Raw genomic sequence first — 25,536 nt, 5'->3', positions numbered from 1 at the left:
AGGTTTGCATGAATTTCCTTAGAGTTGGCTTCAGAGTATTCTTTCAAAAAATAATGTTGTAGCCATCTGCATACACTTAAGCTTGATCTGCTGAAATGTAATGCTTGGGATCATGGGGAAAGCTACAACAGTTGTTTGCGATCATGATACAAAAGGCAATAAATTGAAGAGTTCAGAATTGGCTAACCTATGTAAATCAAGATTTCGAAATCTCCCTTAAACTACTTTTTGTTCAGGACCTATTACAAGAAGAGGTACTTATCACAGATAAAGATGTTTTGGACCAAAACCAGAATGCTGAATGCTCGTGTGGTGAATGTAGCAGCATCATTGTCTCTCCAGTGCTCCTAAAGGGGAAGTTTCAGTTTACATCTTTTTTTTTTTTTTAATGGGAGGGCTTGGGTCTCATTTGACAAAGATCTCAAACAGATAAGTTAAGCCTATTAGCCTGAATGTGACAGTTAATATGTTGATGTTAAGAATGTGCTTCAAGTCAAGAGCTCTTGGCTGGGCATTTTGACTCATTAAAGGTGAAATAAATGTCAAACTGAAGAAGATAAAATTGTAATACAAAAGGTACTAATATAATAAAGCATACTGAGGATATTGTCTCTCCCTGGTATTTGTTAGTAACCAGGATGGTATGCATTTCTGTAATGGATAAAAAGGTTATCTATAAGAGAATATTCTGTTCCTTGTCTCATGTTGAAAGTATTTTATATAAAACAACTAGGAAGTTGCACATTCACTGTTTTAATACCCAAGATCAGTGCCCACTGAATGGTAATTCATATAGCCCTGCAGTCTGACATCCTCTCTCCAAGCAATTTGTTGGAAGTAGGGGAAAGAACATTTTAAAGTCTGCAGAGAGGTGACAGCCTGGAAAAAGCTAATTAAAGTATGCTTTAAAAATTGTTTTTCTTAAAACTTTTCATTAAAAAACAATCCAAATATGAAATAAAATAGATTAAGCTGATGCTGGTGATGCTGCAGCAACAGCAGTTCTGGTGCAGATTGTATATACTTGATTAAGGGGTTCAGGTATCTTGATTTGGTTTGGCAAATGAAAACCTCATCCTACGAGAAGTAATTTTTACCATAATATCTGTTATATTAATTATATCTATTTTCACAGGTATAGAGAGACATACCCTAGAGTTGTGGCACCTATGAAGAGACTAGGAAAGCCTGTGCAGCTGTGTTTTGATTACTGGAAAGGTTTCCTGGCATCCAAGAACTGAAATCACCTTTTGGGTATGACAAGTGCATCTGAGTATCTTGCAAGTGAAAATCAAGGGTTTCTGTAAGGAAGGAGTAAAAACACCTACCACAAAAAATTAAAAGTAAAATAACCTTTAATAATTGCAGCAATACAAACTCAACTCTACGTATTGCTCTCTCAACTGGCATTTAGCCATCATTTGCTAGTTCAGAAAGCAGATCTGTGCTTTTCCCTTCCCTTGCTGTTTCCCAGGGCTGCTGGCCTTTTTTCACCACTTCTTTCCCATAGGTACATACATCTGGGACCCAAGCACTCATTTGTGTCTTCCTCTTAAACTCTACTTTTTATCACATGGGGAAAGGGTGGATTTTGTGAGCAGCTTGCTTTCTTCTTCATTGTTGTATGCCACTTATTAACTCTGTCGATAGACATTTGGAAGGTATCTAAAATGCTAGATGAGAAAACAGGTATAAATCAGAGGAAAACTGACCTTGATTGAATGGGTTCAAAATGCTTCAGCCACCTCTTTCATTTGAAATTCATTTACAGACTCACACTTCTTTCACTGTAACTTAGGATTGACATAAAAGTATTTGGGATCTGTGTTTGGGATCTTAAAGCTCAGCTAGATTTAGTTAATTCTATTACTAATCAAACTCTCTGTGAAGTACGTACCATTTTACCTCTCAGATAGTTGTAACACCAAAATTGTTGAGAGCATTGAAATTTATTTTCAGAAACCTAGTTTGTGTATTCCCCAGGTGTCAGCATCTAGCAGCTGAGTTAAAGCTCATATTTCCTAATTCTTACATCTAAGTGTATATATTAGTTAAGCTCCTGATAAACTGAAAAAGTACTTATCTCAAAATTCTGTGTCTAAGAATTTGTACTTTTGTCTTGAGGTTTAGAAATTTAAGCCTGTTCTCAGAAACATGTGAAGACTGTAAGCCACCAAATGCATTGGAAGAAAATTCTTCCAGTCATTTCTAGATTTGGTTGGTACAGATACTTCTTGAGCTTTCTCACCTGTTTGTAATCCTGGGCCATTTTTGTTCAGTAGGCTAAGAATGGGCATTTGCCAAATGATTTGCTGGACTTTTATATAGACTGTGCTCCAAGCATTTGTTTGCTTCATTGTGCATCTCTTTTAACCAGATATTGATTGTCGTTATGGCAACCCATTCTAGCTAGAGCTCTTTGACCCACAGAAATGTTAGCCAACCAGCAAAGTTTGTATCTTCAAGCAATTCTCAGTAGTTTTCACATTATTTAAACAGCATCTTTCTCATTGTCCAAACTATGGGTGGCAGAGGCCTGACTTTCTCATTGCTAAGGATGATTTATATCACACTAGCAGTACAAACAGACCTGCAAACAGTGTAGATGTAATTAGAAGCACTTTTATGTTCTTCTACGCTGTTGGAGTAGCAGAGAGGAATCTTAAATGTGTCCTTATCCTTTCTGTTTTCTTTGCTTGGAAGTGCTTCAGGTAGGATTGATGTGGATTGAGAACCTCTCTTGTTCCTGAACTGCTGAGGAACAACTACACCAAGACACTCGGCACAGGCACACTTCTTCACATTTTTCTTAGGTTAGCACATTCCTTTATTTAACTGTCTCTGATCTGACTATATCTGATCATTCCTTCATCTCATTTTCACTTAACCTTTTGCCCTCTACACAGACTGAGCATCCTATTGGGTATCTCCCAAGGGACCCTCCCCACTCCCCCTTCCTCCACTCTTTCTCCGATTTAGGTGCTTTATGCCGCTCCTGGTAATTTACCTGATTACATGGAAGGAGCTGTAGATCTTTTTATAATTGCTGCTTTACTTAAAACATTGATTCTTTAGCTCCTGTGTTTTCAAGTCATCACACCTAACTGGAGCTTTCTCTGGATTAATAACAAACTAAGAAATCACAGAGGAGACCAGAGCATGGGGGTTATTGTACATTCTTACATTTGAAAGCCACTCCATAGCATCTACAAGAGGACTCTTGGCACCTGCTTAGTTACATTGGATGTCCAATGTTATCTCTGGGCAAGTAAGATTCTGGCAATCACTGTAGTCCTGTTTCATTTTTCTCAATCTTTTTGACACAAACACATTCATTTTCCCTAGCTCCTTTGGCAGCTGTAAGAAATACTCTTTTTTTTTTTTTTTGATAGATTGATAATATTGAATATTTCTTTTAACTTTTACTGACATTCTTGAGCTAGGTGAGAGTTTCCCTATTTGGACATTAATTCCCAGCACACAGTAGCACATCTTCCAATCACCTACTCATTATGGAACTCATTTGTAAAATGCTGCTGGTTAATTTACAACTGCCCACAAAGCTCCACCTAACATTAGTCCCACAATATATAATGTCATTCTATGAACACTCCCACTGTCAAAGGTCACATAAAGCAAACCATTGCTTTATACAGAAACTCATAGTTTAACACAGAAGGAATAGCAGCCCTTGGGCAAAATTTGACTGTATAATTTCATATGATGCACTGGAAAGAATTACACTCTGGAAAGGATGCCAGTAATTCTGGTTCAATGTAGAAAATGACCCAACTGAAAAGTACTAGCAAAGAAAATCTAATTTTTGTTGCTTTCAAACTCTCAGGGAAAAAAAAAAAAAAAAAAAAAAAAAAAAAAAAAAAGGTTATCTGAGGAGACATAAATACATAAAAGAGAAAAAAGACCTCCCAGGGTAACTTGAAATATGTTCAAACTACACATCTACCCTGCTCCCTGGAACCCAGTAAATATTTCTTTGGCCCTACAAAGTATTTCAGTCTGAACCTAAGAAACCTCAGACTGACCTTGGAAATAAGATTCCTCATTTTCAAAGTAAATGTCTCAGCCACATTACTGGAGGAGTTGCACTTTTCTGATTGAAACATATAAAACTTGTCTCATTTGGCAAATGGGTTAGATTAAACTGTGGGGAACTGGTTGTTTTCCCAGTTAACTGACCATACTTTTTTTGCAACTTGTATGTCCCAGTACAGTGCCAGTGGCAAGGTTAAAATACCTGATTTAGGCCATTATGACAGAGTGAAGTCCATGTAAAGCAGCACAGTCTACCTCAAAGGGAATCCACTGACTCACCTTACTGTGCATCTGGTATGTGTCTCTACAGAGATTTTGTTCTTTCTTCTCTTCAGGTTGTATTGGATGGTTTAACAGAATTTGATGCTGTAGTGTTCCTTTAGATTACCTTGAATCCCAGTGGGGATTTTAGATTGCATATGTCTGGATTTGATTAGCTTTGTCAATGTGTTTGCTTCATATGTTTTTCTCCTCTGCCAGTTGCCTTAACTCTTTTTTCACCTAAGACAAGATCTCACTCAATGAATGAGATACAACTAAAATGTGCTTTTGAAACAGTCTTTGACATCATCTTCTGCAATATCTGACTCAAATTCAGGCATAAATTTCCCAGGGCTATCTACCAGTTCCCTGTAGAAAAGTATAAGTGCACATTCCATGTAAAGCACAAGGACAAGAAAGGTCTCAAATTCCTCTTCTGATGACTGCTTGATTTCTCTCAGCTGACACTGAAAGCAATTGTACCACAGCCTTCTTTTTAATATTATAGCTGTTTTCAGGACCTCAGTCATAACTGCCTTTTGTCCAATAGTTTCATTTAAACCAGACCAAAACAACAAAGACAGACACTTTGACTGGCATCCACCATATTAATTGAATTAAACCTGACTTTAATTCTAACAAAAAGTAAATGCAGTGTTGAATGTTAAATAAAAGAAGATGATGCTTTTTCAAAATGACTCTCTTAGGTTTTGCTTCAGATTGAGTTCCTCACTTGAGGCAAACCAGAAGTGCTGAAATGTGGTCAGCTACTATTTCACTGAGGCTTCTGGTCCAGGGCATCACTGCAGACATCCACCTGCCCAAGATGTGGCCCTTACACCCTCATCATGTCCTGCTAAATCCTGCATGTGCTCAGAGTTTCACTAGGCTGCAGGTTGTAGCCAGGTGGCTCACATTTAAGAGCTTCATGGGGATCAGGTAATGTTCAGACATCTGAAAAGGACAATGCTCTCCAGAGTGAACCTTTGAACTTTCTTAGGTTTTTGATATAGTGTTAAGCCAGAAATTTCTAAAACCAAACCAGAACAAACTATAAGTGCACTCCCTTTCATTCTGTTTTCTGATTTTGCCCTGAGTTGTCAGCAAAGCAGACCTTTTACCTCTAAACAGATGGCACACAATTCTGTGGCTTTTCCCCACATTTGATGAACGCATCTCAGGTCCATTTACATAAGCATGGAAAATATTAAAATGACTACCAGGTCTGTGTAGTGTAAGACACCTGGAGCACATGTCTGCCAGCAAGCTTCTGAGGTGGGGATATTCTGGCAAACAGTCAAGGCCTGGGGACTGGGCCATTTTTGACTCAGGTTATTGCATCTTTTGACACCTAAAGACATGTTCACCTCTGACCTAGAAACATCTGCAAAGTCAAACCATAAAAATGGGAATGGAAATGTAGCCTTTTTTTTTCCCCCCATATTTTTATTTTCTATTCAAAAGGGTTTTGAAAGGCCTGTGAAATGTAAAATTGCTTTTTTTGCCATACTTGCAAACCTCATTTCACTTTTTTCTGAGATGCGCTTGTAGCGAATTTCTAGAGCTGAAAAACTAATGCAATAACCCACTTCGAGGAGCACAGCCCAGCCTGCACCTCTGAATGCTTGAGGCAAGCGGGAGATCTGCCATGATGGCCAGCTTGTTCTCACTCCCACTGGTCTCCCCAACTTTTTCTCACCAGATTGCATTGCCTGCAAAATTCTTACATACTCTGCCTTCCCTTCCTAAAGTAACAGTGACTCATTTTAACTCACCAAGTGCTCACTTTTGCTCCTTCTGTGAAGACAAAAGTTTCATAAATATCTAGTCCACTGCTGCTGCTCATCTGACATATCCCATCATCAGAATACCAGCTCTGCTGGTGACTGCACTGGTGACTGCAGTTTCTTATATAAAATTCCACTATACTAATACCAATTTAAGTCTTTCACTGTTCTTGTTATGAATTGCTGCTACAATTTATATGCACATATATTTTATTATTTTTTTTAACTTGACTTTGCCTACTAACTTCTGGCAGATAAAAAATTGAGTTAGCAGTTTTCTGTGTGTCAGTTTGCCCCCCTGTAGAGTGACTGTGTATGATTTGTAGCAGAATGTGACTATCTTTGGGTGAATGACACTACAGAAATCCCCAGAACTATTATTTTGACCTTTAACTATGGTGTAACGTAGTCAATTTCTTGTTTCATTTAACATGAGAGGTAGCATATAGGGCAGTGCAATGCAATGTTGAAAGCTGTCATTCAGTTTGCCAAAAGTAACACATTTCCCTTTGGAAAAAAAAACTTTGGAAAAGTTTTTCTTTTCTGAGTACAGACATTTTATGTTAGAGCCTCAGAGCTGATTCTCTGTCTCCCAAGTTATAAACCCTTATGGATGTACCATAAAGATGTCCACCTAATGCAGAGAAAAGCAGATTAATTGATCACAGTAATATATTCTTATCCACTGAATGAGAGCAGTCCACATATTGTTTCTTGTTTTGTTTCTGGCTTGTAAATCTTCATTGTAGAATACAAATGAAAATGACCCAAATATGTATTATTTATGAATAGGACTCTCAGATATTATGCTTTAGATTGATTGTGTTAGACAGGATATAACAGAAGCACAATAAGTCAATGAAAAATAAAAAGCGGCAAAAATGCTCCATGCTAAAACTGTAGTTCTAGTGACACCTCTTATATAAAGGACATTCCCAGCACATTGGCATTTATATTTATCATGGCTCTGTGTGTGATTTACAGTTGTCTGAGGTACTGAATTTCAGGAATATCCATGCACATACACATCCCTTTTGAATGATGGTAAGTCATAGAGAGCTGCATTGCCCCTCATACAGCAAGCGTTTCCTCCCCTTTTTATTTTTCTTCTCTAGCTTCAGGGAGGCAAAGGAAGCAGTAGATCAATAGGGTGTCTTGACTGAAGTTGCCTGCAGCACTTCCATTTCTCAGACTGGACACTGATGCTAACTATCAATAGCAATAAGAGGCTGCCTCAGACAGAATTAAGGCTCCTTCTTCTGCATGGCTGTCTAGTGCTTACTGATAAACATCTTGTGTACAGGATTGCAACAAATAAACCATTTCAAGTGTGCAAACTAGCCACTGTCATTCTTCCCCTTGCTCTGGGGTGAAGGGACTGATAGCTATTTTCATACAGCCGATAACATGTCAGATAAGGGGAGAGACAGGCAATAGTACAAAGGCATAATGCTATAATATGTGGAAAGATCACTGATGAAATTCTCTGTGCTCCTGTAGAAATCCCAAAAGAACAAAAGACAAAAATATTGACTTCTGTTTAAACTACTTAAAAGATGATACAGATAAATTTAACTATTTATTCTCCTCTGGTTTTTAGGCAATGTTAAAGATATCCTGCCAAGATGTTTTATTCAAATGTTATTGATTTTTGACCAGTTCTCTGGATGTGCAAATTCAGACTGGAGATAAAAACTAACGGACTGGATGCAGCTATGATACAGCTGGGGAGGTGTCGGGCAGCATTGTGGTCACTTGTCATTTAACCCAAGCTACCCACAATGCTAATTCTGCTAATTTTGGAAGAACTGTACCTCTTTGGTCTCTCTCCCTGCAAAAATCAATTTCTCTACTGATCTGTAGTTCTGTTGTGCATTCCTTGTTTTCAGCATGAATAAGGAGGAAGAATCAGGTTCTCACCCACCCACATAAAATCACCATTAAAATGCCCTAACTGAGATCTTCTTGGTGGTAAGTCCTGTTATAACTCTGCTTGAATCAGACATTCAGTGGAGTTGTGGCAATTTACATCAAATGAAGAGCTCACATGTTAATCAGAGTTTATTTTTCTTTTCATTTTGCTTTAACTGACTAGGAATGGGGGAAGTGTTTCAGATGCCCTACTGGAAAATTATCAGAGCCTTATTTCATATCCTCCTTCTGTGGAGCTCTAACCATTTACAGAGGCAATCAGTTTGGCTCTGAGATATCTCCAGCTTTATATGAAGTGGTGCTTTCCAGATTAGAAAACTGCTTTTCTGAGGGAAGTTTGAATGATCCATTTTGAGTTTCAGACTATGACAAAGAAAATGTTTAGATGACATTGTTTTATTTCACAATATTTTTTATGTTAACTCTAACAAAGGCTGGTGGATTTCAGAATATAAGATTGTTCTAAAGACAGTCCTGCTGCTGCTGAATGCTTAGATTAAGATGGTTAATGAGAAAATAAACTAGTGCTTCCAAGATTTCAGTGACCGGTTATGAATAACCCTACTAAAAATATTTGCATAAGAAGATTTCTGAATGATGATTGCTACAAATGCATGTGGTGGCTTTAGAAGACATGAAATAAAATATTAAATGGACTTGACTTTAGGAAGAAACACCTACTACAACTTGTAGATGAATTGTTTACTGATAGACATTTTCACTGTTTTTGTCTCTACCATATACTGTAATCAGACTTGAGCACAAGAGCATTCTGGGGATGGAACAGTTAATGTGTGTACTTTGCTCAGAATCACTGCTGTTGTTAATTGTCCTCCAGTATAGAACATGTACATTTTACATTAATATCCTGATTAGTCAGACAGAGCATGCAGTTTCTACTAGGGAAGCTGGAATTTCAGAAATAGCTTGGCTCTTCACTTTGATTACTTTCTGGCTGGAGAGTTGGAGTCAAACTAATTCATTTTGTAAACATTACTGGTCATTCATGTACAGTACATTGCATGAATCAGTGGAGGACAGTCAGATGGGTGCAAGTTCAAAAGTCCACATGAACATCTCTGTTTCGCTGTAGACAGTATAATCCCTGCAAGTAAGAAGGATTATATCTGTACTCTTTACTCAGACAAAATTCTCCCCCCCAAAAGAAAAATGAAATTGGTAAAATTCCTTAAGAAAGGTGAAAACAAGGGTCCTAACGGTTTGCTAATGAGCAGTCTACCCTCTGCACCCTAACAGTCAGCGTTCAGCAAATATTTATACAGCTATAGCCTCAACATTTCAGCACAAATATCAGGCCACAACCTCAGCTAGTCTAAATTGACGTAGTCCTATTTTCTTCAGTGGCATTACAGTGATTTACAATAGCTGAGGTTCTCCTTTTATTTTTTTCCTTTTCATCCCTCTGGCAGAGTATGCTCTACATACTTCTTTCAGATGAACAGTGGATTAATTTTAAAGGAAAAATTAAATTTAAACCCAAGCTCTTCATCACATTAAAGTTTCTCCACAATTTTAATAGGGGCTTAGCAAAATGGAAGATGTTAGAAAGCTTTCTATAACATAACAGCTTTCTAACATGAGTTTTCTATAACATAACAGCACTGGCTGAGTAGGGGTGCAAAGGCAGAAAGCCATTTAAAAAAATGGCTCTTTTGTTAAAAAATAGATGGTTTGTATACACACACATGTACATAAAATCTGGTTTTACTGCTCCCACTGAACTCTGTTGTGTGTTAGTTTAAACAGCAGTTATGCAGAGATATAAGTACACAGTTGTGTATTATAACAGTTGTTTCCCAATGTTATTAAGGCAGAATTCTTTAAAAATATATTAAGTCTTCTTTTTTCTCCCCAGTTTTTCAAGATAAGAACAGTAGAGTAATTTTTTCCCCCCCATTGGTAAGTGACTTGAAGCTGAAGACAGAGAAATGGATTACACTACGTATTTTCTACACAAACATAGAGATTAATTTAAATGATTCCCTTAAATCAAAATAACTAGACTTTTTGGCAGCCTTTGAAGTTAAATGAATGCTTATTCTTACCATCAAGTGTACATTTTGGGCCATTCTACAAGACCACTCAAACAAGATGATCTAAAGCCATTTATACAAAATAAGCTAAAGCCAAGATTCTTGTAATAAAGTCATGAAGAAAATAAGTATATAAAAGCAGATAATATTTTTTCCAACAAATTCAGAGTAAAAGATGCATAATTGTTCCCAGTGTCTGTAGATGAGGGCTTGTTTATTAACTATAGGTACAATGATTTCAAAAGTAGACTTCATCTAGAACAGGTCTCTTCTGTGGCTTGCATGCTCTCCTAGATCTCGTTTCCACTCTTTCAGAGACACAGAAAAGCTAGCTTTGAGAATACATTTGGAATTCCTTTCAAATGTCTCTTATCGAAGTTGACAAGAAGTACCTATTACTTGCACAGATTTCAATGCAGGTTTTCTGTAGAAGAAAATTAAATCAGGTCATGAGCTGTAATAAACCAGACGAGGGGTTTCCAAATATATTTGCTGTCTTTCATGGTTAATATTTTTTGAAGTGCACTACTAAAATGCTGCATAAATGTAAAACCTGGTTTGCCTCTGATGGCTGTGATTGACTAAAACAGTAGGTAATATTCCTGGAGATATTTAGCTTCTGATAATTCAATCACACAGACAGTCTCTGATTTTCTTTTTCTCTTTTTTTGCTGGAGGGCAAATTTCACATGTACAAACCCCCACCCCCCCACCCTCCCCCCTTGAAAACTAGGTATTTTTTATGTCTAAAATTCACAGCATGTATTGCTGTTAAATTGCCACCTTAGAGGACTTCTTAAACATTTCATTGAAAAGGCATATTAAATCAAAGTGATAGACACATGTAATGTAAAATGTCTGTCAACAATTAGAATCCCATTTGGAAGTTTGTAAAGCATAACAATTTGAAATTAGTTTAAACTGAGAAGGAAAGTTTTTAGATTGAGAAGGAAAGTTTTAGCCTGCAGTACTGCAATTTTGCACAGAACAAATCCAGATTTCGTTGCCCTTTTCTGAATAAAAGAGAAATAAAAGAGACAGAGTTTCTAACGCAGTTAGTTCACCATCATGTGTCAGTCAAGTGGTTTCACTCTTTCCACAATAAAGTCCAAATTACATTGATTATTTGAAAGATACAATAAAGCAGTAAATATGTAAATAATATAGTCCAATGTAAAACTGATGTCCTGCCACAGAAGTACAGAATAGCCCAGGCTGGATGAGGAATCTGAACTAAAAAGGTCATCTGGTCCAACATTTCCTTTTCAAGGAACCTAAAGTCACATAAATGTGTGCTATGTATTGAAAATTGTTTTTTATTGGGATAGACTACCCAGTAATATTCATGTGGTTTAAGAAGAAAAAATGCATGGAGGGAAATGCTTTACATTTACAAGATTTCCATTTTGTTCTTCTAGGATGATGACCAGTGTTACACACAAAGCTTCCGGGCATCCTGAAATCATAAGATCTACAGGCAAACAGGACTACTGTAGCACTGAGGCAGCTTTGTCCTTTGTCCTCACCCACGTGGCTACACCACTGATAATTTGCCTACAAAGATGAGGACTCAGATTGGCAGTCAAAGGGGAGCTGACACTTGGATTTTCCCAAACTCTTTGACCTACCAAAATCTGGTGCCAGGTTTACAGCTAATATTTACTGAATACAGTGTAAACACCCGCAATATAGTTTGTCATAAAATGAAAGTCTATTAAATTAATTTCTGATTTTCTGGCATAGTTGTCTTTAGCTTTACAACATGCATGTTTCCAAGCAGTATTTCATAATGTCATCTTTCCAGACTGAAATTCGTGTAATCTTGTAGATATATGCCAATGCTTCAAGCACAGAATCCTGCGTTCCCTGTAGAGATACATAGCTCCTTTAAGCAGATACACTTCCAGTGCTAATATACTTATGTATATTTCTTCCAGATTAAATTCTGTCTGTTTCTAGACATACCAGTTATCACTTTGATTGATTTTATGAGAATGACAATAAGGAAGCTGAATAATAAGATATGCAAAGTATATTCTACAGTTCATTTCTGAAAGAAGAGTCAATCCCAGGAGAGCTTTCTTTAGTGTGTTACTGGTTACAGTTATTGCAAAAATGATGGTGTGGTATTGTAATAACAAATAATTGTAAATTACTAATAACAGGTTTTTTTCTGTAGTTATTTAGTATTTATAAAGTCTTTGACTAATCCCCTTGAAAAGCCAAGATTACCTGTGATTAGCAGATTGGAACAGGTGGTTTAAGGAGTCGTACTCCTAAACTGTCAGAGTTGTTTTGCTTACAGAAGCAGTGAGTGGTTTCCAAGTCACCAGCAAACTCCTGCAGGCTTCTCTGAATATGGCAACCAGCACCAGTTACAGGATTTTGTTGCTCTAGGCAAAACATTAAACATAGGCCCCTCACAAGGCATAGTCACTACCACAAGGAAGTGTTACTAAACATTTTGCAGCCCCAGGCAGCTGCGTGCTGTGTGAAGGTGGTGGCAGTGCTGGCCCTGAATGTAGATTTACCTATCTCTCCCCCATTAAGCTCCCGTCCATCTCACTTTTTACCTTTGCACTGAGTTTACCTAATTGCTTCTGCTCAGTGTGACTCCCATCACTGAACACAGGCAGGTCTTGTCCTACTTTAGAGCAATCCATTACCAGTGGGGCAAGGGAGCAGCAGGTCTGGCAGCCCTCGGAGAGCAACACTGGCTGAAATTGAATTCTGTTCTTAGAGAATTCTAGGAATGAAACAAAAAGTGAATGATCCTGCTTGTACAGACTGAGTGCAGCAGTGTTATTGTGCTGTGAGGTTATATGTGCAGTGTCAGAGAGAACAGTGTTGATGAAGGAGGAGGGAATGAACCATATTTATTCTTTGTTTAATTCCTCTTATTTCAGTGTGTTTATAATGCATTTGGCTCTATGTTTTCCTGAAACTGTTATTCTTACATGCTATAGCTTTGCTTGTGCTTTCATGAAGCATGAAAAAAGAAGCTGCTTCAGCTGCAGAAGAAGCCAGGTTGAGCAAACTTTAGAGGCAGAGCAAGTGACTTCAAGTCCTACAATGCGTAGGAGTGCAAAGGTATGCAGTTGTCAATGAAATATGTTAATGAGACATTTTACTTAGAGGTATGGTATTTACATCCTAGGCATTGTCAGTGATCCCTTCTCTAGATCATTTCTCTGTGTAACAGTTGTTTATGCTCATCAGAAGCTAGTAATGGGCCTGATCTGGCACACTCACACAAATACAGCTCCTCTCAGAAATCAGTTTGTATAGACTGGGAGCTTAGATGCATGTTCTATTTGCAAACAGCTGGAATGACTTAAGTAGTTACCATACCACGCACTGTTGCCCCATGCAGGAGATTTCCAACCCTTGCTGGCTGAGGAAGTCATGCAAACATTTTTGCTATGCTAACACAACAGGGGCTAGAAGAGTCCACCAGCGACTGCCCCAAGTCAGTTGGTGTGACAGTGGCTTCCTGGCATGGGGCGGTGACAGATGGTGGTCAGAAGTAATTTACTTGATCATCACTAGCACCTGCTGGAAATGTGCTCATGTGCAGCTCTAGGCTGAAACATTGCCCATGCTGCCCTGTCAGTGCTCTGTCTCCCACACAAGGATGAATTTCAACAAAGATGTTCAGGACTGAGCACTTGCATTGCAAACTTCTGAGGAGAGAAGTCTTCATGGTCTCAGAAGTGAGTTTATGATGCATCCTTGAGCTTTACAAGTAGCTGTAGAATAAACACTGGTGTTTGATACAAGTGCTTCCTAAATGTTCTCTTATATTCAAGTATGATTCTCCCCTTGTTGTTTTGCTTGTTGTAGTACTTATGTGATATAATAACTGTTGAATTGCTGAACCAGTACAGATTGGTTCAGCAATGTTTGTCTTCACATGTACAATTTTTGCCACAACTGCCTTTACTATGATCTAAAACTTTTTCAAGCTTTAAATTCATGTTCACTCACATCTTCTAGGGAGCCAGTGACTAGGAGTGTGCTCAGCAGAGTTTAATGATTGTGTCCAGTCCTGAGGAAACTCAGCTAAACTGTAGAAAGCTGCTTACAGCATGTGAAGAAATGTGCTCTGCAATCCTGGACACTCCATTTGAGATGGAATCTGAAGTTCTGTGAAAAAGGACCAAAACATGGAATATATAACACAGGGTGAGATTCAAGCAACAGTTTGTGCAGCCATGCTGAAAGTCAAAAATTATTTCACTAAATCCAAATTTAGTTTCTGGATTTGTGAGGAAGAGCCTGTTCAAAGCCTCTTTTGGAGGATTGCTCTTTGAATCTTGTGACTTGAGCTTTTCTTAGGGAAGAAAAGGAAATTTTCTAGGTGGGAACTGTATGATCTCAGGTTTACAGAGTTGTAGTTTTCAAGCCTGTCTCTCAGTCACTGATATAGTATCTGGCTGGCAGCTCAGTGTTCAACTCTTCCCTGATGCAGAATTATTCCAAGAAATCAGAAACTTCTGTTGCTACCTTTTGAAGTAGGTGATGGCTTCTGTTGCCATCTGAACATTAAATGATCACTAACGGGAAGAAAAGATAACTGCAGAAATGTGTCTGGGGGATCATATTGCTCCATGAGGAAATGGGCTCCCCACAAGACCCAGATAATGTGTGTGTAAGTCTGCGAGTAAATATATTTACACACAAAGGGATGTAATTTGCACACTGTCATTGAAGACCAATTCTATTAACAGGATGGTCAAAACTGAGGACAGAAGGTGGATAGTGAGGACTCTGCTTAGCTGAGGCATGGAAAGCAGAACATTATCCATACTTTACTGTAAGTAGTGGCTGCCAAGCCAGCTTTTTGTGCTGTTGCAGAGAGTATGACAATTTTCACATTGTAAACACCACATATCAGTCAGGGCACCTCAACATTATGCAAACAAATGTTTGTGCTTACTAATAGTTCCACTGTACTTGAATCAAAAATTTGTCCTGAAATTGAGCGATGTGGTCGGGTTCACTTCATCAGTTAACAAATTTGGGACTCTAGAGGCAACACGTCCCCTGAAGTGTCTGACATTTTTACCCCATGATCACTGCATACTCTCCAAGTTAAAATGAAACTTTAAAATGTAGATAAAAAGGCACACTCCATAAATCTGATTTGACATTGAAAATCTTTTTGTGGCAATCAGCACTTACTTCCTTAGGTGATTCTTGTGTAGAAAATCATATGTAGGTTTTGTTTCAGAGAAAATTGCCACGTGAAATGTTGGCCTTGTGTTTGTATTTTGATGAACTACAGAATTTTGTGTAATTTTGTTTCAAAGGTAAGCTAATCCTAAGAGTGTATTTATTTAAGAACACATTTTGGTTTTGCCTAAATGTCCTGGAAAATACGTCCCTCAGTCCTGTTCCTTCATTTGCTTTTAAATGGCTCCCACCTCCATATTTTACACTGTTTTAAATAGCACTTTGATAAAGAAATTGTAGCAATGATAGTTGTTTAAAAAATGCTGCTGAGACTCTGATGAATTGGCCTGGGTACATGCCAATTATGATTATGAAGTTTTCCTTCTGCGTAAAGACACCTTTTCTAAAGCGAAATGTTTGGAGGAAATTTTGACTGATAGTTATATCTCAGTATCAGATACATTTTTTCATGACTCCCCTTTTGACATGTACATATTTCAGTGCCCTTTTGGGTTTGGTTTTGGGTGGTTGTTGTTGTTGTTGTTGTTGTTGTTTGTGTCCTTGTTATTTTCTACCCCGAGTTATTTCTGTGATGAGAAACATCACAATATATCTTTGGGGGAAGTCTTTACAGCACAGGATTGTTTTTAAAATTTTATATCTATGTCTGGAGAAATCTCTGACATTTCATTTCTGAACTTCTGGTTTTCTGGTGGAGGCTGGGATACACTAAAAATATTAATTAATTGCACTGGGATGTAAAGGCATTTGGTTTGCAGAGCAAACTTTTCCTGTGGCATCACATAAAATTCTTGGCTTTCTATAGATCTTAGAGACTCATTCTTACATGATGACCACTGTATTATAAATTGGTAGGAAGATTTCTGACCCAAGCAGCCTACCTGAAATACCCTCTAATTTATTTCTTGAACCTAAAAAAAGGTAGATAAAGGATAGAGTGATAGCTTGGGATCAATAATAATAATAAAACAAAAACATTTTCTGAAGTGCATGTTTTTTTTTAAAGACATTTATTTTATAATAAGCAATAGGTCATTCTGCTATTAATAAAATATATCAAATAGAGGAAATAATTGTAGGCTTCAGGATGTGAGAGTATTTGTAATTACCAGCACTATCAGGGTTCTCTGTGTAGTGTTGTAGAAGTGCATGGAAGTCTTTTGCAGCGCTGCATATTTAGCTTTCTCAGTGTTTTGGGGGTTTTTCCCCTGCCTAGTGTGCTGTACGTACGGAATAGTTGCCTGTACGATGGTGGAGGACAGCGCTGGTATTTTTTTTCCTTGTTTTTTAACTTTCTTCCCAGAAAAAAAAGAGGACTTTATATCCAACTTCCTTCATGATTTATGTCTAAGTTGACAGAGACATTCAGAGGCATTCGTGTTAAATTTGAAACAAACATATTTAATGCTTCTGTTGTAATAAAACAGCTAAAAGAGCAGATTAAAAAAGATACGCACAGAGAGGTCTGATTGATTGAGCGATTGGTTTTATTACTTTTCCCATAGGTGGGTGGTGATGGCTGTAAATCTCTTGATAATAATTTCAGAAGCATCTTCATCAATAGACTCAAAAGGGACAACTAGGTGTGAAAATATGCCGGCCACCAGGTCAAACAAAAGGCAGCAAATGTGTATAGAAAGAATTGAATTAAATAATCCCACCTTGACTGGTTATAGCATTAGTCATGTTCGGTCTTGTCTCGGGTGTGGGGGAGTTCCCCATCACTGCGACTCTCTGGGATTTAGGGGAGAGAGAGGGGGAGGCTCTTTCCCTCTTTTTTTTTTTTTCCCCCCCTTTGGCTCAGCCGACGTTGCTCACGATTCAGTTATGTGGCTGTAAGCTTGTGTTTGTGACCAATGATCAATTATTAGTTGTCGCTAATACTGGAGAAGAATTTCATTCTGGTGCCCCCAGAATCACAGAATTCCTGGAGAATTATTATTAGAAAATTAATAAAAAAAAAAAAAAAAAGGGGGGGGGGGGGGGGGGGCGGGGGGTTAGAGAGGAAGGAAGGAAGGAAAACTGACAGCATGTCCGCTAAAATAGTCATATCTAAACCTACACAGTTATAGGTCTTGCGGTGTCTATATTGAACAGCGTGATCCAGGCTGTTGATAATCAAACAATTCCAAATAGCTGGTGTTCGCTGTCCCTGGATAGCTGTGCCCCAGGACTGTCTCAGAACTTTATTATACAGCGGACCACAAAGCCAAGTTCCCAGCCGACTGCAGCATCTGGAAGCCCCTAATTACACCCATTTCTGAAATACGTGTAACCTGCGCTAGCTGAAAAGCGATTTGCTGGAGAGGTCACTGTAGCGACGTGCGAAACTCTCGTGCTCTATCTTTCTTAGTTTAAAATAAAAAGGGGCGGGGGCGCAAAAGGCGAACATAGGAGACGACGAGGACTAAAGGGGAAAAAAACAAAACCACAGCAAAGCAACTTGTCCTGTTAACCGAAAAGCGGGTATTTCTGCGGCATGGAACGGTTCGGTTAGACGGAGAGAGCTTTCTCCTGGCAGTTCTTTAGAGGCAATACGGAGACAGAGCGGAGCCGCAGGTTGGGCTGACCTCGGGGTGCCTCCTCCGGCAGAGCGGCTGCTCCCGAACTCTCCGCTCGCAGAGCTGCTCCGGGGCTGCACGCTTGCAGAAAATATGAAATCAATTGGATTTCCCCCTGCCCCCCTCCTCCCCTCTGCAGGATCGTTATTAACGATGTATGATAACTATGTGGGGATTGTGCAGCTTTTAACCCCTGAGTGATAGGAGTGTGGGTTTTGTTAGCAAACCTTAATAACAATAATCCGGTCTAGTGTGTTGCATCTCATTGAAATCGTCTCTCAGCAGAATGAACTGCAAATTATCCCCTGTTTACCATCTCTCTTCAGTGCTCATCTCAATGAACTGGAGATCGATCCCCACCACGGGTGTCTTCCAGCCAGGCTGATTTGCATTGAAGCACACTACAAAGCCTCCCACCTCCATTAAAAAAGAATAATCCGAGGTGGGGGGGGGGAAGTCTCCAAGGTGTGGCAGGGAGGGAAAAAATATCTGTCACTGTCATTGGGAGCTTCGAGAGGGAAAACTCAAGATCAGAGTATTTACGCTTGTGAACTCTCACAAGTTCTATTAGAGACAATGACATTTAATTGATGTATTGCTATCAACGGCAATAGAGACCGATTTTTCTCTAGCCCTGGCAATGTTGCTCTGCCCCCACCCTTTCCCCACTCCGTCCGGCCCCCAGTGAAGGAGAGGAAAACAAACAATAAATAATCAGGCAGTCCTAGATGAAATACCAGGCGCTGCTTTATACACTAACGAAGGGAAAGAGGAAACGGGGGGGGAAAAAAAAAAAGAAAAAAAAAAGTTACTTTTTTTTTCCAGATTGTTTTTTTTAATCATTGCTTTTCTTCTCTTTGTTGCTGTTGTCGCTTTACAATTACCAGTCCACGGCCGTCTTTTTCCAGCCACGAATCAAAGGTGTTGCTCATCTGGGGAAATTTGTCTTAAGGTAAATCGACAAATGTATAATGAAATTGCAAACAAGAATAATTTTGGGAGAGAGGTTAGATTAGAAACGTGGGGACCTAACGGAGTGTTCGGTACAGTTACAACTATAGACGCAGAGGTGTAAATAGATCGGCGTGGGTGGTTATAAGGAAAGTGTGCATTTTTATACGCTTAGGTTCGTTTTCCATCCTACTGTCTCAGGGTAAAGAACGGTGTCAGCCTGCGCTGAGTGTATCCATCTCTGCCGAAACATCTCTTTAAATATTCAGTGAAAAATAATGTCATGTAAAGTACCACCTATAGCAACATTATTATCTTCATTCTTCAACATCATACCCGCTGATAGCTTCGTTTGTCTTTTTCTCAAACTCTACTGTACCAAATACTGCGGGGAGGGAGTGGGCTCGCCCTGTGCAGAAATGAAAAGAAACGTCAGTGACCACTTTGCAACACTGACTAAATACTGGAGTGGCACCTGGGAGGCTTTGTCGGTTCGTATGCGTTTGTTTGTTGGTCTTTAGGTTGGTGTTTGGTTTTTGGGTTGTTTTTTTTTCGGCTGCTATTTTTTTCACCTTTCTTGCTAAACGTTTTACAGTCTCTTTCGTTTAATAACGAGGAGAAATCGCGAGTGAGACGGTTCCTCGAGCGGCAAGATTTCTTTCTTCTCTCACTTCCCTCGCTCACTCTCTAGGTTTTACCGGCTCATTTGAAATTGAAATGAGTTGTATCTGATCAGCCTCTTGCTTTTACAGAGAGTTTGTTAATATTAATATGGGAAAAAGGAGTAGCTTCTATAGAAGAGTAAATAATCCAGCGGGGGGAGTGGGAGGAGAGAGCACTAGATGGGTCGGGGTGGAGGAAAACGTCTGCGCTCCCGCTTCTCTCAGCTCGGCTCATTGCACAGAAACTTTCTGTGCACGGACCATAGTGACTTGAGAAGAGAGCAGAGAGCGTCGTGAGTGCAGGGGTAACACACACACTGTACTCGTGGTGTATGCGTTTCGGTAGACATACAAGCAATTAAAAATAGTGTTGTCAGTAGATTCCCTGCTACTACATTTTTCATTGCAAGATCGTCAAGTTTATTTGTAAGAGATTCCTCCTCTGGAAGTAACACCCGGGCACTCAAGTCTGGTGCATGATTATTACATGTCAGGGGCACGCTGCCCGCACTGTTCTGCTACTCCGACTGCTCAGCACCAGCACAAACCACAGCCAGAGGGGCGCGCACGGGCACAGGGACAGCCTGGCGAGGGTGGCTGTGCCCGACGCAGTCCCAGCGACCGCCCCGCCGCGCAGCCCAGAGCCAGAGTGAGCGGAGCTCGACCGGCGCCCTTCGGGCGTCTGTAGTGGCTCTATCTGCGCACACGCCGGGACCCGCGGCTCCTGCGCGGAGCACCGCGGCCCCTACGCACCTATCGCCAGCCTCCAGCGGGCAGATGCGCACCGCTCCCGCGTCCATAGTGGAAACAAAAGTCAGGAGCAATGCCGCGGGAGACCGGAGGCACTCGGGGCGGGGAAAAAGGGGGAAAGAGTGTAGGAGTGGGAAGGGCGGCTGGGGCACGGAGCGGGGCCCATCGCCCCGCTCCGCTGCCGTTGGCACCGGCCTTCTCCGCGCGGCGGCGGGCGGATTGACTCCGGGCTCAGCCAACTGGCGCGGCGCGGCCGACGGGGGCGGAGCGGCCGCCTGATCCGCCCGCCGCTCCCAGCGGCGCTCCCTTAATTGTCCTGGGAATGTGTGAGGTAAAAAACAAATCCTTCCTATTTTCAGCACCCTTTGGGCCTGTGATATATGGAAAGAGAAGGGGGGTGGGGGAGTCGGGTGAAAGCTGGGGGAGGGCGAGAATGGACCTTTATTTGCAAATACGGGCACAAGAAGGGGGAAAAACCCACCATACCAAACAAAAACAGTCGAAACTTTTTTTTCAGCAGCGGGACGGAACGAGCGGCAGTGCACCGGGCCGGGCGGTAACCAGAGCCGGGCCCGGAGCGGGATCTCCCGCGCAGACACTTGCCAAGCACCGTCGGGGTACATGGTCGCTCCTTCGGGCCCGCTGCTCCCCGCCGGCCGCCCCCCCCATCCGTGCGTCTTCCCCCTCGATTATTGCTTACCCTGCCCTTCCTCCGCAGGTCAGGGCTTGGGGTTAAGCGGGGGGAGAAGATGATGTAGGTTTTTTGGGGGGGCAGCTTTTTTTTTTTTTAAAAAAAAAAAAAAAAAAGAAAGAAAGAAAGAGGGAAAAAATGTAGCGTAAAAGAGCGGAGGGAGGCGCGGGGAGCCCGTCGGGGCTGAAGGAAGGGGAGAGGGGAGACACATTCCTATAGTAACCGGGATGGCGCGATGCAGCCCCAGCTGGTTGCTAAGAGGGTTAAACTGTATCCAAACAGCTTTGGGGAAATCCAGCCCCTTCTCCTGCCACATGGATCGACTCATTGGGTGGGAGCGGCGGAGAGACAAGGGTCTCCAGCAAATCAGCGCCTAATTGATTAAGGCGAGCTGGTTTGAATAGAGCTGGCCATGTGCCAATCGCCTTTCAAAGAGCCCCTCTATGATTAATCGCAATGCATTATTGATAATCATAATTATAGCAGGACACATGCGCGGTGCGCGGAGGATTGGGGAGGCTGGGGGGGGGAGGCTCGATTTCCGTAATTTTGAGAAGATTTTTTTTTAGTAATTTTTTATTCTGCCCCAGCTGATGTTTGAGCCAGCATGTCGCGGAGGAAGCAGGCGAAGCCTCAGCATTTCCAATCCGACCCCGATCTGGCCTTGTTATCCCAGCGAAATGGTGAGTTCTTCTCCTCTCCCTCGCACACATTTTAACACAAACACATAGAAAATAGATCAACTTACCTTGCGGGGAGACGGGACCGCGTTGGGCAGCGGAGCGGGACAGCTGGATCTGCTGGAGTTACTTGCGGGGGGGTGTCCTTCGGGGATTTTGATCCAAGTTCTTGGCTTTTATTTTATTTTTCTAACTCAGCGTTTTGTTTCGCTTGTTTCTCAACGAAACTCCAAACTCTTTCCGTTTTTTGATGTTTTTCCTCCGCCCTCCCCCCACGGGGCGGTCTGGCATCCTGAGCCTGCGGGAGATGGATCCGCGCCCCCCGCGCCGTTCTTCGCGCCCCGCGGAGCGGGGGAACAAAGTGGGGCTGCCGCGGGGTGGCTGAGCCAGGAGCCCCGCGGGACGGATGCCCCGTCCGGCCACACACGCTGCCCGCGCCGTCCCCCCAAAAGGGGCGGAAAACAGCCCCGGGCACCTACTTTTTTGCCTCTTCGCCACCCCCCACCTCCCAACACCCTTGCGGACCCCGGCGCTCCCTCACCCCCCACTCCCATTCTGACCCGCCGAGCGGGGGACGCAGCCCGTTTGCCGAGCAGCCCTGGCCTCCGGCTGCACCGAAAGCTTCCTGGAGGCGGAAAAGTTACCGCCGCCGGCCCGGGCCGCTGCCGAGGATCGCCCTGTCCCGGGAGCCGCCGCGCCGGAGAGGGGTTCCGCGGCCCCTGGCGCGGAAGCTCCGAGCAGCGCGGAGCTTGTTTTCTGTCCCTAGGCTTGTGGGGCGTTTTTGTTTAGGATGGGGGGTTTTGGCTTTTTTTTTTTCCTTCGTCTCCTCCTCTCCCCTCCAAATCGGTGAGCGAGGAATAAGCGCTGGCTTTGTGTCCGCCAGGATTTGGAGAAGGAGCGTGTGAAACAGCTCTTTTTTTTCTTTTATTTTTTTTTTCCTTTCTCCCTACCTTTTTCCTTCTCCGGGAGAAGGAATTTTGGAGGAGTTCGGTGCAGCCCGGCGGGCGGTGGAGTGGGGACGTATTCCTACCTGTACCGCGGCCCGGGGTGACAAGTGGTCGGCTGGAGCCGCGGCCGGGAAGGAAGGGGCTGGCGGGGGCAGCGTCCCCCACTTGCCCGCCGCGGCCGGCCCCCCCAGTGGCCATGAGGAGAGCGAGCGCCGGGGGGCTGCGCCGGGACCGGCTGGCGGAGGGGCAGAAGCGCTTCGGCCCGGCAGGTAAGGGCTGGCCAGGGCAGAGCGGTGCCCCTTTCGTCAGTCGGCCGCGCCGACCGGGAGCACCTCGAGCTTCCCTCGCAACTTGCCAATGAGACGCTGGCTCGGGGCCTTCCGCTGCCGTGGCCGCTCCAGCGGTGTCTGCTGCCCTGTGTCCCGCCGAGCTGCCGCCCTGACCCGGGAGCAGCTGGGCCGTGTTGCGGTGCCCGGGCCCCTCAGCTACGCAGGGTCGAAACGCGGAGAGAGGATCCAGGCTCCGCGCATAAATCAAGTCAAAAAGTTTGCGTGATGTTGTCCTGCCTCTGCGAGCACTTACGGGCTTCCAAAATCCCTGAGCCGCCCTCTTCGCAAACCGGCAAACATAGCAGTAGTCGCTTCGTGTAGCTCTCCCGAAACTTTTCGTAAGAGTAATCTGGTTCCTGCGAGTCGACTTCAGCTTTTTAGATGAGTTTTGTGCGCTTTGAGTGCACTCGAGTTTTGCCGTTTACTCAGTGTAATCCCCTTTCTCATTTCAGTAAACATGCTTATTTTTCTCTCGATACTATGTCTACTTCCGCTTGAAATTTGGAGCAGGACTTGGGGAAAACGTTTGGTTTTTATTTGTCTTTTCTCGGCCTCAAATGAAAGAATTCAGAACTCTTACTAAAGTGAGCAGAGAAAGGGAAAGAGGAGAGGGATTTTTCTCATCTTCATTCTGTATGATTGCATCCTTTGACGTTTGCCATCTTTTTTGCTTTTATCAGATGGAACAGGTCAGAACACCTTCAAGTATCTTTTTTAAAAGTAGCCTTTCTCCTTCGGTTTTAGTCTTTTGATCTTATTTTGCACATCATTTTCAAATGAAAGGCAGTGGGAGTGTGAGAAAGGAATGTTAACTGAGCAGCTTTCCTGCCTGATGCTAGAGGATGTACTTTTAAGTTAGATTTTGCCTGAAATGATGGCATGGAAGTGAAGCTTTTGTTAAGTTTGCATGGCTATTTTAAGTTAAGTAAGTAAATTATGAAGTTTGGGGTTTTTTAAACGCCGAATCGTTTCCCAGGAAAAGCAGTGTGCTGTGCTGTACAATCTATGGGAGTCTTCCCCCCCCCCCCCCCTTCTAAGTAATGATTTTAGGTTATAGCTGTTTTACATGGTTAGAGGATAAGTTTTGAGTAAGTTGCCTTGAGGGTGTGTTTTCTAGTGGTGTTTCAGGATTCGGGACTCTAATAATATTAGTATAGAGCTACCCTCTGCCTTTCCCGGGTCTCCAGCCCTGGCAGCACCCTCAGAGTTGAGCAAGACTGGGTGGGCAAGCAGCAGTGAGGACGAATTTGCATTATGTACCCTGAGACTGCAAAACAAAACCTCGTAATTCAAAGCGCTCCTTTCTTCTCTCATACTGTGAATTCTGGTTTGCCAGTTCATCTCCAGTTTGCACAGGGATCAGGCCGACGTAGCATTGATAGTTCCTGAGACACTTGAAGCAAGATGCTGCTGAGCAGCATTTGGAGTGGATGCAGAGGCCTGAAAATTTGTTGTATCTGATTCGATTTCTAATTTGTTAAAAACTTTTTGCCATGGTTTCATATCTAGAGATCAACAGGAAAAAGTTCCTCAGAGTGCAACAGCATGGTTTTGTGTTTTTTTTTTTCTTTCACTGCTCCTGCTTTCTTTTTAAGTTCAAAAGCTCATGCATTTCACTTTTAGCAGGAAGACTTTCCACTTAAAATATATTTTTGGTGCAATCAGTTTATAACTGAGTTTACTCTTGTAAAATCCTATGTGTGTGCACATGGTGATAAAGTTTGTATTGGATTAACCAGAGCAGCTCTCAGATTAATAGCAGAAATTACTTGCAGCATAAATTATATTCAACAAGTAACTAATTACTGGTAGGAAGTGGGCAGGAGGTTGTGGGATTATTTCCTTTTGTTAATAGCTGCAGCCACTTTCATGACATTTCTGGGGTTTGGGGTCTTTTTGTTGATTTTTTTTTTTTAATTGACTGGAATTGCATTCCTGACTGTAGAAGAATATTCTGGGAGTGTTGGAAGTGTAGTTGTCCAGGGTAAAAGTTATGTTAGAGAAATAAGGCAGCTAGATGTTGAGGAAGAGCATGTGCCCACTAGCCTTCCATAGAAGGGTTGTCAGAACCAGTGCCATTGCATGTCAGTAATGCATTTTGGTAAACTCCTGTTGCAGCGTTACTGTCCTCTATGTGATTGTTCCTGGGCCCATGAAATGAAAGGAATTATGATCACTTTAGTAAGACCTGAGGGACAGGGCGCTTAAGAGAAATAATTGCTTAGTTAGGCTGCTTTTAGTTTGTTACGTAATTAGGCCTTTTGTGCGATAACTGCAGTCTGTCGCTATCAAATAGAGACCCGTGTGTTTTCTCCAAAGGTGAGCCTGAAGTGTGGAGGGGCCTTGTGAAATATCACTTACGCAGATGCAATGCAGAAATAATTACTGAAACCCATATGGTGGAAGTTGTCTAAACTTGGTGTTAGTTCAGACCCACTTTGTGTGTGTTTCGCCTATATAACCCACATCTTTGTCTTGCTGCAAAATATTTACGTTGTAGTTTGTACCTTATTTATCTTGTTGATGCTAAGTAGCATCTGGCTCCCCGAGGACAAGTCCTCCTGTATATTTAGCTGTACCAGTGCTTATTGCATAACTGGCTTTTAACCATATTCATGTTTTAATTGTGGAAACATGAATCATTATTGAAGTGACCCGAGTTGCCTCTCAGAAAACAGAACT

The 25,536-nt window shown here is 41.9% G+C and overlaps 1 protein-coding gene and 3 long non-coding RNA genes across 9 annotated transcripts in view; 3 read left to right on the top strand and 1 right to left on the bottom strand.

Moving 5' to 3' along the window:
• The window catches only part of LOC135184521 (uncharacterized), a 16,946-nt gene extending 4,709 nt beyond the window's left edge, over positions 1–12,237 (top strand). Inside the window, exons 2-5 of the long non-coding RNA XR_010306079.1 lie at positions 1,136–1,254; positions 4,228–4,347; positions 7,991–8,072; positions 11,506–12,237. This is a non-coding gene — a long non-coding RNA (uncharacterized LOC135184521). The remainder of the gene's footprint in view (positions 1–1,135; positions 1,255–4,227; positions 4,348–7,990; positions 8,073–11,505) is intronic.
• LOC135184523 (uncharacterized) lies at positions 10,071–22,053 on the bottom strand. 3 transcript variants are annotated; one of them, XR_010306081.1, is made up of 4 exons: positions 21,647–22,053; positions 14,075–14,233; positions 12,661–12,833; positions 10,071–10,511 (listed from the first exon to the last, which is right to left on the bottom strand). It is a non-coding gene; the product is annotated as an uncharacterized LOC135184523 (long non-coding RNA). The 3 variants fall into 3 exon arrangements; XR_010306082.1 differs by having other exon boundaries at positions 12,678–12,833; XR_010306083.1 differs by lacking the exon at positions 12,661–12,833.
• LOC135184524 (uncharacterized) lies at positions 13,055–14,898 on the top strand. Its single transcript, XR_010306084.1, has 3 exons — positions 13,055–13,177; positions 14,084–14,272; positions 14,818–14,898. It is a non-coding gene; the product is annotated as an uncharacterized LOC135184524 (long non-coding RNA).
• Positions 18,680–25,536, top strand: part of SALL1 (spalt like transcription factor 1) — a 17,407-nt gene continuing 10,550 nt past the window's right edge. Inside the window, exons 1-2 of one of the 4 annotated variants that reach the window (XM_064160365.1) lie at positions 18,680–18,796; positions 21,489–21,581. In XM_064160365.1, coding sequence (XP_064016435.1) covers positions 21,506–21,581 — 76 coding nt within the window. In that variant the 5' untranslated portion in view covers positions 18,680–18,796; positions 21,489–21,505. Of the gene's footprint in view, positions 18,797–20,461; positions 20,539–21,086; positions 21,582–22,413; positions 22,795–25,536 lie in introns of those variants that run through there. The other 3 variants (XM_064160368.1, XM_064160367.1, XM_064160369.1) reach the window with 3 other exon arrangements.

This window comes from Pogoniulus pusillus, chromosome 20 (genome assembly GCF_015220805.1).
Source record: "Pogoniulus pusillus isolate bPogPus1 chromosome 20, bPogPus1.pri, whole genome shotgun sequence".
Taxonomy (NCBI): Eukaryota; Metazoa; Chordata; class Aves; order Piciformes; family Lybiidae; genus Pogoniulus; species Pogoniulus pusillus.
Note: the sequence above shows the minus strand (reverse complement) of the source record. Positions and strands in the feature narration are given on the sequence as shown.